General features: G+C 37.3%; 1 protein-coding gene across 1 annotated transcript; it reads left to right on the plus strand.

Annotated features, from left to right (window-relative positions):
• The first annotated feature begins 1270 nt into the window (after window positions 1–1270).
• On the plus strand, window positions 1271–14059 carry twsg1 (twisted gastrulation). Its single transcript, NM_001164935.1, is given in 4 exon segments — window positions 1271–1500; window positions 8909–9136; window positions 11523–11720; window positions 12995–14059. Coding segments are annotated over 3 exon segments (618 nt in total). The 5' UTR covers window positions 1271–1500; window positions 8909–8922; the 3' UTR covers window positions 13201–14059.
• The last annotated feature ends 103 nt before the right edge of the window (window positions 14060–14162 follow it).

Genomic DNA, 14162 nt, shown 5'->3' on the forward strand with positions numbered 1-14162 from the left:
CCCATTCACCACCATTGACAATCCTTTCTCAACCATATCACCACTGTTATTAAATTCATTTCCACTATCAATGAATATACAAGCGACAAGTTTTCAAAAGTTTCGCTATATTTCTGGTTTGGTACAGTCCATGGTGGTGAATACGCAGACATCGATATTACAATACCACAGGGACTTCAAAGTAGACATACCTGGTACCTGATACCAAAAACTTTAGATTTGAAAGTTTGTTTCTACAATTTTTTTTTTTAAATAATCTCACTTTGACACTGACAAATTTTCTCTGATAAGGATTTTTCAAAAAGAATTTTTTTGTATCGCCATGCATACATATCCTTGTAGATATTGTGCTGCCAATAAAATGCAGGCAACTCTGTGACCAAGATGGTGAATTAATTTGTGACGAAGGATAACAGGACCAACATTTAAAATTATACAGAATTATTTTACATCAACTGTTTTTTGTGTTAATTTGCATACAGAGATGCATAAATAATATATGAACTTAAAATAGTATGCAAATTAGATAATTAACATATTCATATTCGGCACTTGTGCATTTCACATTTGTATATTAATATCATTGTGGCAACTGTAAAATGCGTTAGTCACGGTGGATAACTGACATGTTGGCAGCAAAAATAAGCAACACTTTGCACATTAACTACCAAAGTTCATTTGAATTTATTTATACAGTTTAGTTGAGTTAATTCACTTTGCCACCATCCAAAAAATTTATGTTATTTTGTGAAAAGGTACAAAAATTGACTTTGGTGTTCAAAGCTAAAACTCTTTTTTGTTGTTGTTGTTGTTGATGATGTATATATTCACAAAGCCTGTATAAGAGCTTGTGTGTAAATATTATCAGGAATGGCATATATACTCTTCGATCAAGTGGTTACATGAGCATAAAGGTTGGGGGGGGGGGGTAATTCAACACGGTCAGAAGAAAATTTACACCTATAACGGTAAAGTTAGTATCTAACGTTGAGGGCGGTTATTTGCCGCAAATGAAATAGGTAGAAACATTCAAAGTAAAGCTAGGTTGTAGTAATTTGTTTTTGACTGGACGGAAAATATTCATGCTGAACAGAAGCAGCTGGAATGATGTTTGTTTCTGGACCGTAATGGTTTATGTGATTATCGACATTTCCTTTGAGTCAGCCAATCAATTGGCCAGCAGAGGAAATTAAGCTCATGAATAATTCAAGATAATTACTGCACTTAAGAAAACTTTATTGTGAAGAAAGCTTTTACCGCCGCTGCCTGTCTTTTTTGTGGTCATCGCTTGCTTTGTTTCCTCGAGGCGTACACAAAATCTGTTTCAGGATTACTTCAGCGGATCAAGGAGAGAGGACACGGGCAAGGATTAGTTCGTCGTTACGCTATATACGTTTAAGATAGCGATACTGAGAGTAAGTCTACATTGACGCGTGCTAAGCGCACTGCCCGGTGTGCTATCAAAAGTCCTGGTTTTGACGGAGTTAACGCTGCAAACAAGTGAGTGCATCTGATTCCACATTAGATAGTAATTTTATATGCAAATGAAAACACGTTCATTTTAACAGTTGGTTTGCGATGGCATTTGGTGCAGTTCCCGGGTTCCGCGGGGTTGTTCACACTGAGAAAGTAAAATTTGAAGTTTGCTTGTAATACTGAAAACGTATTGTGCTGGATTGTTTATATCTCGCCACACGCAATGATGATTCATGCATGGCACCAGTAAAAGATGGTTTACAGACATGCATACATTCATCAACCTAGTGAATAACAGTCTCTTTTGTCAGTAATAACCACCGTGGGTGTACTGCACCAGGAACGTGGCGCCTATTTGGCCCGCGGCGGTTTTGATGGGATTCGCGAGAGAAGCCATACGAAATCACAAGTAATCCAGTAATCTTTTGGATATATGTATTTTCGTTTATGTTCATGGCATTACACCAAGTGGACTTTACTATGTGTTTTGATCTCGCTGTAGTATAGCCATAACTTACCAGACCCTCCCCCTCCGACTGTACGGTAAATGAGGCAGGAAGTGGCCACCGAGTGTCGGTTCTCAGCGTTGTTTTGTTATTCGATCAGCCTTTTAGTTGGGTGGGCCGTGAAATCGACATTCCATCTTGAATTGCAAAATAAGTAGGCCAACAACGGGACATCGTTTGGAGTAGAGAATTTACAGAGTTGACTCGCTACAGCTTCTCAAAATGCCACCGCTATATTATTCTGTTATGGATGTTTTGATGTAATCGGCGTAATCATCCCACTATGAAATCTAAACTCGTCAAATGTTTCTTGCTTTGTTATAAACAAATTTTAAGCAATGATATTAAATTTACACTAGTAGCTTCCGTAATGATGGTATCCATTCAACCGGATACAGTTCAGTTATACAGCACTAGTATTTTCATATTTCACCACTGTATGTGTGGTCCAGGAGAAGTTGAATTCAGGGTCTGATGGAAATGACAGTTTTACTAAAGAATCTAGGCGCTACATTGTGACGAATAAATAAATTAGACAGACTTCCTGTTTATATCAGTTACATTCTAATGGCCAGTCATTGTACTTATCATATTAATCACTCTATGTTGACACACTGTGTGTATGTATGATGAGAAGTGTGATTGATTGGTTTAAGAATCAGAATAACATGGCCTGGAATATTCCAATTTTGATTCATTGTCCAGTTAACTCCTCTGTAAATCTACCAGTAATGCTACATAGAAGTACAATACTAGTACAGTGTAGTCTGAATGCTATAGATGAGTGGTGAAATTATTAAAGTCCCAACTCAGTTGCCCAGGGAAGATTATTTATTGGAAGTGTGGCTATGCTAATGAGTGTTGTTAATCAATGATTACAGGAACCCTCGTTTATTTACAAGCTAATAAGCTGACATGTCAATGTGTATAACTGCCTGGTCAGACTTGCTTTCATAGGGCATGGATCCGTTGACATAATGACAAAACTAATAATGGGGCTTATAAGAAATGCATTACATATCATTTCCATTTGCCATCCTCGTAAGACGATGACCAGTAAGAAATGCACACTTAGGGTGCTGCCATGCTTAGGGTGCTGCCATGCTTAGGGTGCTGCCACGCTTAGGGTGCTGCCACGCTTAGGGTGCTGCCACGCTTAGGGTGCTGCCACGCTTAGGGTGCTGCCACGCTTAGGGTGCTGCCACGCTTAGGGTGCTGCCACGCTTAGGGTGCTGCCATGCTTAGGGTGCTGCCATGCTTAGGGTGCTGCCACGCTCTTCAGTAAACAGTAAGCATATGCATGTATTTCTATTTCACTACGGGAAACAGCATTGTTTGTTTTTCTCTAACACAAGACAAAAAATTGTGGTCATGATAAATTGTGAATATTTTGGCAATTGTTGAAATACTCTCATTTCGGTCTAGTACATGTTTGGGTTCGTATAGAGAAAATAAACATTTGTGTTATCAAAGCAAAAAGGTGCTGTCCTCGCCTTAAAGCACGGCTTCTCAATCCCAGGGATTGCACCAATGCATCATGGAAAATGTAATTTGCATGTACCACCCAGTTGTTTACTTGGTACATCATTTCAACTGAAGGTGTTAATTTTGTAAGCTAACATCATGCATTATGCAATTATACCTTTTTTTTACACCATGTTGTTGGTCAACATTCATTTCATTGCGGGGATATATTTCAGGGAACATAACATTTTTTGTGGGATCTTTCAATTTATTTATTTCAAAACACATTTGTACTTTTTAAATTGTCAAGGACGTCATATATTAAATTCGAGAAGCATTCTCGACATATTGTTGACGAGCCCCTTGAACGAACCCTGCTATTATCATGACCAACCAGGCCCGTCACATCGCCACAGCTTGGTTAGTCTTGTCATCGCCAATGGGATGAAAACCATTTTCCCTTCTCGTAACTGATCTGTTTGCACTGGAAAAATAAGTATCGAGCAAGTTTACAAGCCCTGTAACCATGAAAGTCTTTTTTTGTACACATACACTAAGAAAGTTATTGGAATGTTTACGCACAGTCCCTCCCTTCTCGTGCACACCTTAGATCAAGCCATCTGCACTCGCTCAGGCCGGATCATTTCATGAACTTGTAAATTGTCTTAACTTGTAAAGATTAGGAGTTGGTTGAGATGGGAATCAGAAAGTATCACCACTGGAAGGATTCAACAATGATGTGGGTTAGATACACACACTCTGAAGATAACAGTAAACAATACTAAACACAGTATTAATGTCATTGAAAACTAGATGAATTTCTGGCTTGTACTTTCTGTGGCGACATTATTGTTTTGGGAATATGAATCTCATTCTTCTTTGAATCCGCTATGTGATAATAAGGAACTACAATGTATGTAAATGTTTGTGAAGATTAGATGATGCACCCTGTTTCAGCGGTTCAATGTCATGTGACATTTACTTTTATTTGCTGGAATCTCAACTCTTACACTACTAGTATTTATTGTCATAAATATAATATATAATCACTGCTATGGTATTCATGGTCACATACAACCACTTTGGTACAACATAATTGACCTGTAAGTTGATTTTACATGATTTTACCGGAAATTGGCGTTTTTAGATTATACCACCAATCATGACACATTAGTATCGATAGACAACCAATCACAACATGTACAGTGGCACTGGTAGACCACCAATCACAACACAGTGGCACTGGTAGGCCACCGATCACAACACAGTGGCACTGGTAGGCCACCAATCACAACACAGTAGCACTGGTAGATCACCAATCACAACACAGTAGCACTGGTAGACCACCAATCACAACACAGTGGCACTGGTAGACCACCAATCACAACACAGTGGCACTGGTAGGCCACCAATCACAACACAGTGGCACTGGTAGACCACCAATCACAACATTTACAGTGGCACTGGTATACCACCAATCACAACACAGTGGCACTGGTAGACCACCAATCACAACACAGTAGCACTGGTAGACCACCAATCACAACACAGTAGCACTGGTAGACCACCAATCACAACACAGTGGCACTGGTAGACCACCAATCACAACACAGTAGCACTGGTAGACCACCAATCACAACACAGTAGCACTGGTAGACCACCAATCAAAACACAGTAGCACTGGTAGACCACCAATCAAAACACAGTAGCACTGGTAGACCACCAATCACAACACAGTAGCACTGGTAGACCACCAATCACAACACAGTGGCACTGGTAGACCACCAATCAAAACACAGTAGCACTGGTAGACCACCAATCACAACACCGTGGCACTGGTAGACCACCAATCACAACACGGTAGCACTGGTAGACCACCAATCACATCACAGTAGCACTGGTAGACCACCAATCAAAACACAGTAGCACTAGTAGACCACCAATCAAAACACAGTAGCACTAGTAGACCACCAATCAAAACACAGTGGCACTGGTAGACCACCAATCACAACACAGTAGCACTGGTAGACCACCAATCACATCACAGTAGCACTGGTAGACCACCAATCAAAACACAGTAGCACTGGTAGACCACCAATCACAACACATTGGTACAGCTAGGCCACCAATCACAACACATTAGTACAGCTAGGCCACCAATCACAACACAGTGGCACTGGTAGACCACCAATCACAACACAGTGGAACTGGTAGACCACCAATCACAACACAGTGGCACTGGTAGACCACCAATCACAACACAGTGGCACTGGTAGATCACCAATCACAACACATTGGTACAGCTAAGCCACCAATCACAACACAGTGGCACTGGTAGGCCACCAATCACAACACAGTGGCACTGGTAGATCACCAATCACAACACATTGGTACAGCTAAGCCACCAATCACAACACAGTGGCAATGGTAGACCACCAATCACAACACAGTGGCACTGGTAGGCCACCAATCACAGCACAGTGGCACTGGTAGGCCACCAATCACAGCACAGTGGCACTGGTAGGCCAACAATCACAACACTGGCAATGGTAGGCCACCAATCACAGCACAGTGGCACTGGTAGACCAACAATCACAACACAGTGGCAATGGTAGGCCACCAATCACAGCACAGTGGCACTGGTAGGCCACCAATCACAGCACAGTGGCACTGGTAGGCCACCAATCACAACACAGTGGCACTGGTAGACAATCAATCAAAACACAGTAGCACTGGTAGACAATCAATCAAAACAATAGTATGTACTGCAGGTAGATCGATGGACCACTGTTAAGAACTGTGGACAGAAGGTAAACCCTATTAGCTCTTGAAAGGTACACTAAAATAAACATTGCCTTTCCAACCACACTAGCACACACTGCTGCTGCTGAGGTAGAGAATCATTTATACACGTTTGTGATCACTCATTTTGGCGTTCATTTTCATTTATATTAATTACATTTATTTGATTTGTTTCACTAGGTTTTTAATTCACTGATATCCCAATAACACAATGTTTCAATTGTAGTTGTACATGTATTGAGTGAAAAATAGCAAAAATAAAAAACCCAGTGAATAATTAATGAGGTTACAGTACCGCGGTAACCATGGTGACTGTAATCTGTTGCCGATTTGCAGTGGCACCAACTGTCTTTGATTGCAAGGCAGGATTCTTTGATCTCTATGATAAGAAACAGGTCATGCTGTTTATTTGAGATCATGGGCTTTACAAGTTAAAACTCATTTGCTGTGATACAAGACAGATGGCCGTTTTGACTGAGTATAGAACATACATATTTCAATGTAAACACAAAAGTCATTAATGTCTATAGAGTATAGGTCTTGTTAGCATCAAACAATTTAGTCTACTTTCAACTAGTAAAAACACACAAGATTATGTTTGATAGAAAACATTCTCTCTGAGTGCGGCCAATTTTGTCATGTTATTTTGTGTCATTGATAGATTATATTATTGTTTTAATTTTGTTTATTTTGCTGACTGGAAAATGAGCTAAATTAAAACCCAGTGAATATGTAAAATTGAGCATAGAAACATTATCTAAATGATAAAACTGTGAATTTAAAACCCCCTGATTATGCCTGAAATGCTAGATCAGTGAAATTTAAACCCAGTGAAAATTTGATTTAAAGATTCCCAATCTCTCAAGTTTATGATGAAGTGTACTGTATTTGTAATATGGCGGGTATATGCCACAATATTGTGTATGCATAACAGCTTGGCTGCATTTACCCACAGATTATCTGCCAGACATTATACACGCTGGGTATATCGATATAAGTACCAATCAGCCCACACAGTTACTTGATGGTATTTAGAACTATATACCAATAATGCCATTATCCGCTGATCCAATTAGAAATGCATTATCTGACTAGTGATTTTCACACACTCTTGTTGTATCAATATAATTTCATTCAGTGCAATTCTGGAATAAAATTATTTATTTATATGATTGCATCTTTACGCATTAAATTTCTGTCTCTACTGGAGGGTGCATTTGTTTACATTTTACATGCATTCACATGTGCAGTTGCTAACTCTCATACACAAAGATAAAATACATTTTTTGTAATCACATGCTGATATAAAATTATTCAGGTATGTATCCATCAATAAAACAACTTGTCACAGGAAATCACAATATAGGGTTGATTTTTGCACAGCAATTTTACACAAGCTGGCTGGTCATAATGAGAGTGAGGGATTCCAATAAAATAAGGATGAAATCAGTTGAATTAACTTTTATGGAAGATTATAAAAATAATGTCAAAATTATGTAATAAATGTGTAATATTTATAAATAATAAATTTCATTTTAATGCATTTTCAGCGCCACACACAAGTTGCAATGAAAACAGTTATTTTGATTATGTTTTTATTTTAAATTGGCTATACATAATAGCAGCTTGGTAGACAATTAATTTTAATTACTTAAAATTACTTGTGTGTGCGTCTTTCTTAAAACTACAGCTTTTCGCTGCTCACAATAACTCAAATCACTGCATATTGTGTTTAAGATTTCATTAAATGTTTCTGCCATTTCATTAGAGCATTTCTTAAATAATAAAATTGTGTTTGGTTTCTGTTGTTGAACTGGTCATAACCTTAAGTATACTTCAGTATGGCGGTCTAAAATTGGTTTTGCACATAACATGGATGATTTCAGCCAATGATAAGTAATAGTCTACAGCACTATACAATGTATATCCACAAACTTCTTGAGAAAGCTGACTTGTGATAACTTTGGTTTATTCTGTTTAGAATGAAAGCTTTCATTTTAAAGAGACACTACGGAAAGTTAATCTGAATGGCTTGCCATCAAAAGAAGAGCTGTTGGCAATTACTGTGTATTGTATGATTTTCAGTGCAGTGCCGTTCATAGAGCCGTTCAGCAGAGCGTCGTTCAATAGCTTTCATTGTATGGGAAGCAATGTCTCAGCATGCTCGTCATTCCGTCTGCTTCCTGTTGTTCAATTAAGAATTTAGTGCATTCATCCTACCAGTAGTATTTTAGAACTTTCCTGGTATTTTCCTTGCAATTACTATGAATTGCACAAATTATGGAAAATCATGATAAATTTTGTTATCACAAATGTGTTCAAATTTTGAATTAGCGAGGATTTCTAGCAATGAAGATTAAATTGTATAAAAAATTCAAAATAAAAGGCACAAAGCAGTAATACAGAATGGTGCATAAATGATGTATTTAACTGTTTTTTCACATAAAATTTATATTCATTGTAGAGAATGAAATTACAATCTTCTTTAGTGAGCATAATGTAGTCTACATTTAACTAATCGTCTCCAAATGAGAATTGTTTGTAATTTTTCAATGTATCTGCAAGTTCCGTCCCTATCTAGCTAGATCAATGGTTAATGTTATCAAAATATGCCAAATACACATTTTGTTAATAAAAATGATTTTTTTTTCTCTTGTCAGAATAAGAAGCAGAAATGGAAAAGCAAATAATACGTGTTCTACTGTTCACTTTATCGGTGTGTTATGCGATTTACTTGGTGCATGCATGCAATGAAGCAATGTGTGCCAGTGACGTATCCAAGTGTCAGCTCATGGAATCCTGTTCCTGTAACTTCAAAAACCATTCATGCAGTCAAAATTGCTCCCGATGTCTGGGTCCACTATACACAGAATGCTGCGACTGTGTGGGTGAGTTGTTTCACCCTGTCAAACATTTTATATATTTATATGTACTTTTCAATGATTTGGTTACAGAACTTAATCAGAATTTTCAATAAATTTCAGAGAAAATTATTTGTTTTGTGAAAGTGATAGAAGTTGACTTCGGTGCTAAAAAACATACCAAAAAAGATCATGCAGGAAAATCTATTATTTAGTGACCTCATTTGTCTATTTGGAATGTTTTAAATAATTAATGAGGGATATTTTATTATATTACACATGTATTAATTCATTCCATTCACATAGGCAATAACTTGCTGAATTCATTTTGCTGCCCCAAACTAATATCTATTTTTCTTCCCAAGACATCTTTCTCATGTACATTTTGTTGTATTTTGGTACTATACTTAATGAATTTCTTAAAATTTAAATATGCATTAATTACCGTAAAATCTGTATTAGAAGCCGCATTCCTAATGGAAGTCTATTGAACAATTAAAATGCCTATGCAATGCCCACCTTCACGTTTCCCATTTTAGATCTGTGTCCCACTGAAATGGACAGTTATTGATTTTTTTTCTGAAAATGATTACTCGTATCCAAGTAAATTTGGGATATTTCTCGTGTTGTAGCCACGCCCACTTATCCTGAAACGGTCGACTGTTTCCGGATTTCCGACTCTCGCCGAAAGTGCGCCACCAAATGACAGAATGTGAGAGGAAGTCGTACCCCTGACTAGTGATAACACTGGTCATTCAGTATACTTTTAAACGATATACTGGGGTACATTTTTCGGTCGGCGTTTTTTTTCTTTTTTTTGTCTATTTTAGTTTTAGTTTTTAAATGTTGTGTTGTGGGCAGTTGCAGTGAAACGTATAGTGTTTCTAATCGATCCGAAGGTGCGACATCAGTGGACGAAAGCCGTGCGGCAAGTGTTTCAAATGAGTTGACTTTTTTGCGATCCTGATCATCGTTCCATAGAGACCATTTAGTCCCTGTTAAGTAAAAGGTAGCAATAATTTTGACAGTGACACGAAAACGAAGCATCGGACAAACAGGAAATTACACAGCCCTTGCACACTGCTAAATTGTTTTCATTTTCGAAGGCTAAAAGTTTCTGAATTCATTGGTGATTGGTGTTGAATGTCGAATTCACACCTCTGTTCTTTTTTACCTTCATGCTTCCAGCTTGATCTGCGTAATAATTTATGAAATAAGAATCCGGGCTTGGTCAATGTGTTTCCACCAAATAAAGTTTTAATATCATAAATATGATGTTATAATTATGACGATCACGCCACGGATCACGCTAACTCGAATCCACTCTGAATTTATCTGTATGTGTGTCGATTTCGATTATTTTTGTTATCCAATTAAACGCCACTTTTAACGCACTTGCCCTCGTCGTGAACCGACACGTTCACCTATTTCATCAAAATGTCAATTTATTTCCACGCGGCTGTCATTTATTTAGTAACTGTGATTTGTCGTTTTTTTAATTATTTTATAGTGATCACTATAGTCTAATGTTTAGAATGTCAAAATATGTTCTCTTTTATTTTAATTTTGAAAGTTTTACTCAGACGATCGATGAAATACAACAGTGTAGTGATGTGCTGAGTAACCTTCTAAATAACGAGATAATTCCGACGTCAAATTCTATTTTGTCCAGCGACAGTGTACAAACGTGCGCCGGTGTCGGTGACAATCACGGTGACCAGCTACACCAGAACGGACATATTTCGCATCTAACTCAACCCCATGCAACAAAAATTGATACTATGTGTTCATTATGACCCATTCTTCCTCAACGACAGCAAGTACATAAGTGATAATTTAGTCAAAGACGAGAAAACTGCACAAGACATTTGCCTTATTTACACGTATCGGCAATGCAAGCTGCCATGCGACTTCCCCTTCTGACGTCACAAGGGGAATTTCTGTATGCAAATGAGAATATAATGAGGAGCCTCGTTTTAAAATACACAAAAATGAAGTTGTCGTAGACTGAGTTTAAAACACATTTTTTCACTTAAAAAATAATTCATGCTTAGAAACATTAAAAGATAATAATATTTATGTATCAATCGATACTTTTAGGCATGAAAATAGCAGCCATTTCACAGGCACTTTAAGTACCAAAAATTCCCCATTTTTCACATGTGCTCTAATAGAAGCTGCATCTCTTCTGTTGCATTGCTGCATTTTAATAGAAGCCACATCTTATAATACATATTCTATAGTACAAAAAAAATCATTGAATTTGCTTTTAAGACAAAGTTTTATGAATTACCCAAGTTGCCAAATATTGCAGCAGATTTTAGTGTCATTAAGACTTTTGTAAAATTCATGAAACAGCAAACTTCTAACTCACTCTAACTCATTCTAACCTTGCTCATTTTTGTACCTATAGGAATGTGTAAACCACGCAATTTCTCTCACAAACCATATGCCGCTAAAAGTATAGTAGAAGATCTTAGAGAAGAAGCTATCCCATCACTATTTGATGCTTTAACGGAAGATGGTTACATTGACTACGACAGCCAATGGAGTGTGGTGAAGTTTACCCATCTGGTTGAGACATTATACTCCTTCAAACCCCCAAATAAAGGTAACCAGAAATGTTCACAAATTTTTCAATGTCAGTGTGTTAGTTGTTTTAGGTATGAATTGTGATTGGTCATTAGCTCAATCATTCGGGTAGTATGATTGGTCATTAGATCTATCATTGAGTGACTTGTTTGTTAATATTGCAGTAATTCAGGAACATTGATGGATTGATCAGTCATTATCACAATCGGTGAGGGCCTGTTCAGTCATTCGTCCAATCATCAAGGGACTGTGATTGGTCATTAGCTTGATTGTTGGGACAGTATAATTGGTCATTAGCTCAATCATTGGGGCACTGATTGGTCATTAGATCTATCATTGGGGCACTATGATTGGTCATTAGATCTATCATAGAGTGACTTGTTAATAGCTCAGTAATTCAGGAACATTGATGGATTGATCAGTCATTAGCTCAATCATTGGGGCACTATGATTGGTCATTAGATCTATCATTGAGTGAATTGTTAATAGCCCAGTAATTCAGGAACATTGATGGATTGATCAGTCATCAGAATCATTGAGGGACTATGATTGGTCATTATCAGAATCATTGAGGGACTGTGATTGGTCATTAGCTCGATCATTGAGTGACTTGTTTGTCAATAGCTCGGTAGTTCAGGAGCTGTGATATGGATTGATCACAATTATTAATTGACTGATTAGCCATTAGCCAAATCATTGAAGTACTGTGGTTGGTCATTAGCCAAATCATTGAAGTACTGTGGTTGGTCATTAGTTCAATCATTGAAGTACTGTGATTGGTCATTAGTTCAATCATTGAAGTACTGTGATTGGTCATTAGCCAAATCATTGAAGTACTGTGGTTGGTCGTTAGTTCAATCATTGAAGTACTGTGGTTGGTCATTAGTTCAATCATTGAAGTACTGTGGTTGGTCATTAGTTCAATCATTGAAGTACTGTGGTTGATTGTTAGCACAATCATTGAAGTACTGTGGTTGGTCATTAGCCAAATCATTGAAGTACTGTGGTTGGTCATTAGTTCAATCATTGAAGTACTGTGGTTGGTCATTAGTTCAATCATTGAAGTACTGTGGTTGGTCGTTAGCTCAATCATTGAAGTACTGTGATTGGTTGTTAGCTCAATCATTGAAGTACTGTGATTGGTCATTAGTTCAATCATTGAAGTACTGTGATTGGTCATTATACTGTATTAAACTTAAATGGAATTGATGGATTTTCCCATTTCATCACAAGTAATAATCTGCATATGTAATTGATTTAAGTTAATTTCCTGGTACATATATTTGTTTTCAGATGAAGACAAAGCGCTGAATAAAACTCTTGGCAAAGAATGTACAGTGGTCTACCTTCATGAGTGCATCTCTATGGATAAATGCAGTCTTGCCTGCCAGTCAATGGGGGCATCGGCGTATCGTTGGTTCCATTCTAAATGTTGTGAGTGTATCGGCCATATGTGTCTGAGCTATGGTAAAAATGAACCTATGTGTAAAGCCTGTTAGGTTACTGATCTATATAAATTCCATATGCTGCAATACACTTTGAGATGTGCACTATATGCAATGGGGAATCTTTGCAATGTGAACAAGTTGAACACTAAATGTGGCTTTATAATGCAATCGATTGATAAAGTTATGCACCATCTTTCCAATGCTAGTTATTGAGTTAATGCAAAGCTACTTACAAGGTTGTGTCTGATTGGTTAACAAATGCTAATACCTACCTGTCAGACCAATCAAAGCGCAGCTTGTATGTTAACAGGTATTTTCGACGAATCAAATTCTGCTTGTCATACATACTTTCACTCAACTGCAGTAATTGTGGATGTTTTAAATATAAAGTGCCTTTAAACATTGTTTCTAGAGTTTATTCTTATTGGTACAATTGTTGTTTTTTCTTCAGATTTTCAAGTTATACAATATTCTTTTTTTATTTTCAAGTACATTTAAGAAACAGAACCTTTTTTTTTTAACCAAAATGAACATTTTAGTTGTTATAGTTAATACAAAGGACACAAACGAATAAATCTTTTTGTCAATGTCTGTGATTAATATTGGGCAGCATCACAAGATTTTGTTAAGCAGTGCTCTGACAGCTATTGTAGATTCTGTGCACAACTATACAATCATTTTTGTGATACTGTCAGTGACCTGTCAGTGACCTGTCAGTACAGTATTTAACAGTTATCCTGTAGTGGAATTGTACCAACCAGTGAACTCGCATTTTTAGTTTGCATATGTAAATTTAAAAAAAAAACTCGAAATTTATTGTGCATTTTAACATGATTTAGCTAGTGTGATGAATTTGGAAAATAAACCAAGTTTCAATTGTGATAGTACAATAATAAAAGTATTTCTACTATCTGCGGTGGCCATGTGGTTTCACTCATGGTGTTCATGATGTACGAGTGTTTGCATGGACAGACAGAATGGCGTCTTACTTTAAGCTGCCTGCAGGAGTGGGA

This window comes from Saccoglossus kowalevskii, chromosome 6, assembly GCF_978046115.1.
Source record: "Saccoglossus kowalevskii chromosome 6, keSacKowa6.1, whole genome shotgun sequence".
Lineage (NCBI taxonomy): Eukaryota > Metazoa > Hemichordata > Enteropneusta > Harrimaniidae > Saccoglossus > Saccoglossus kowalevskii.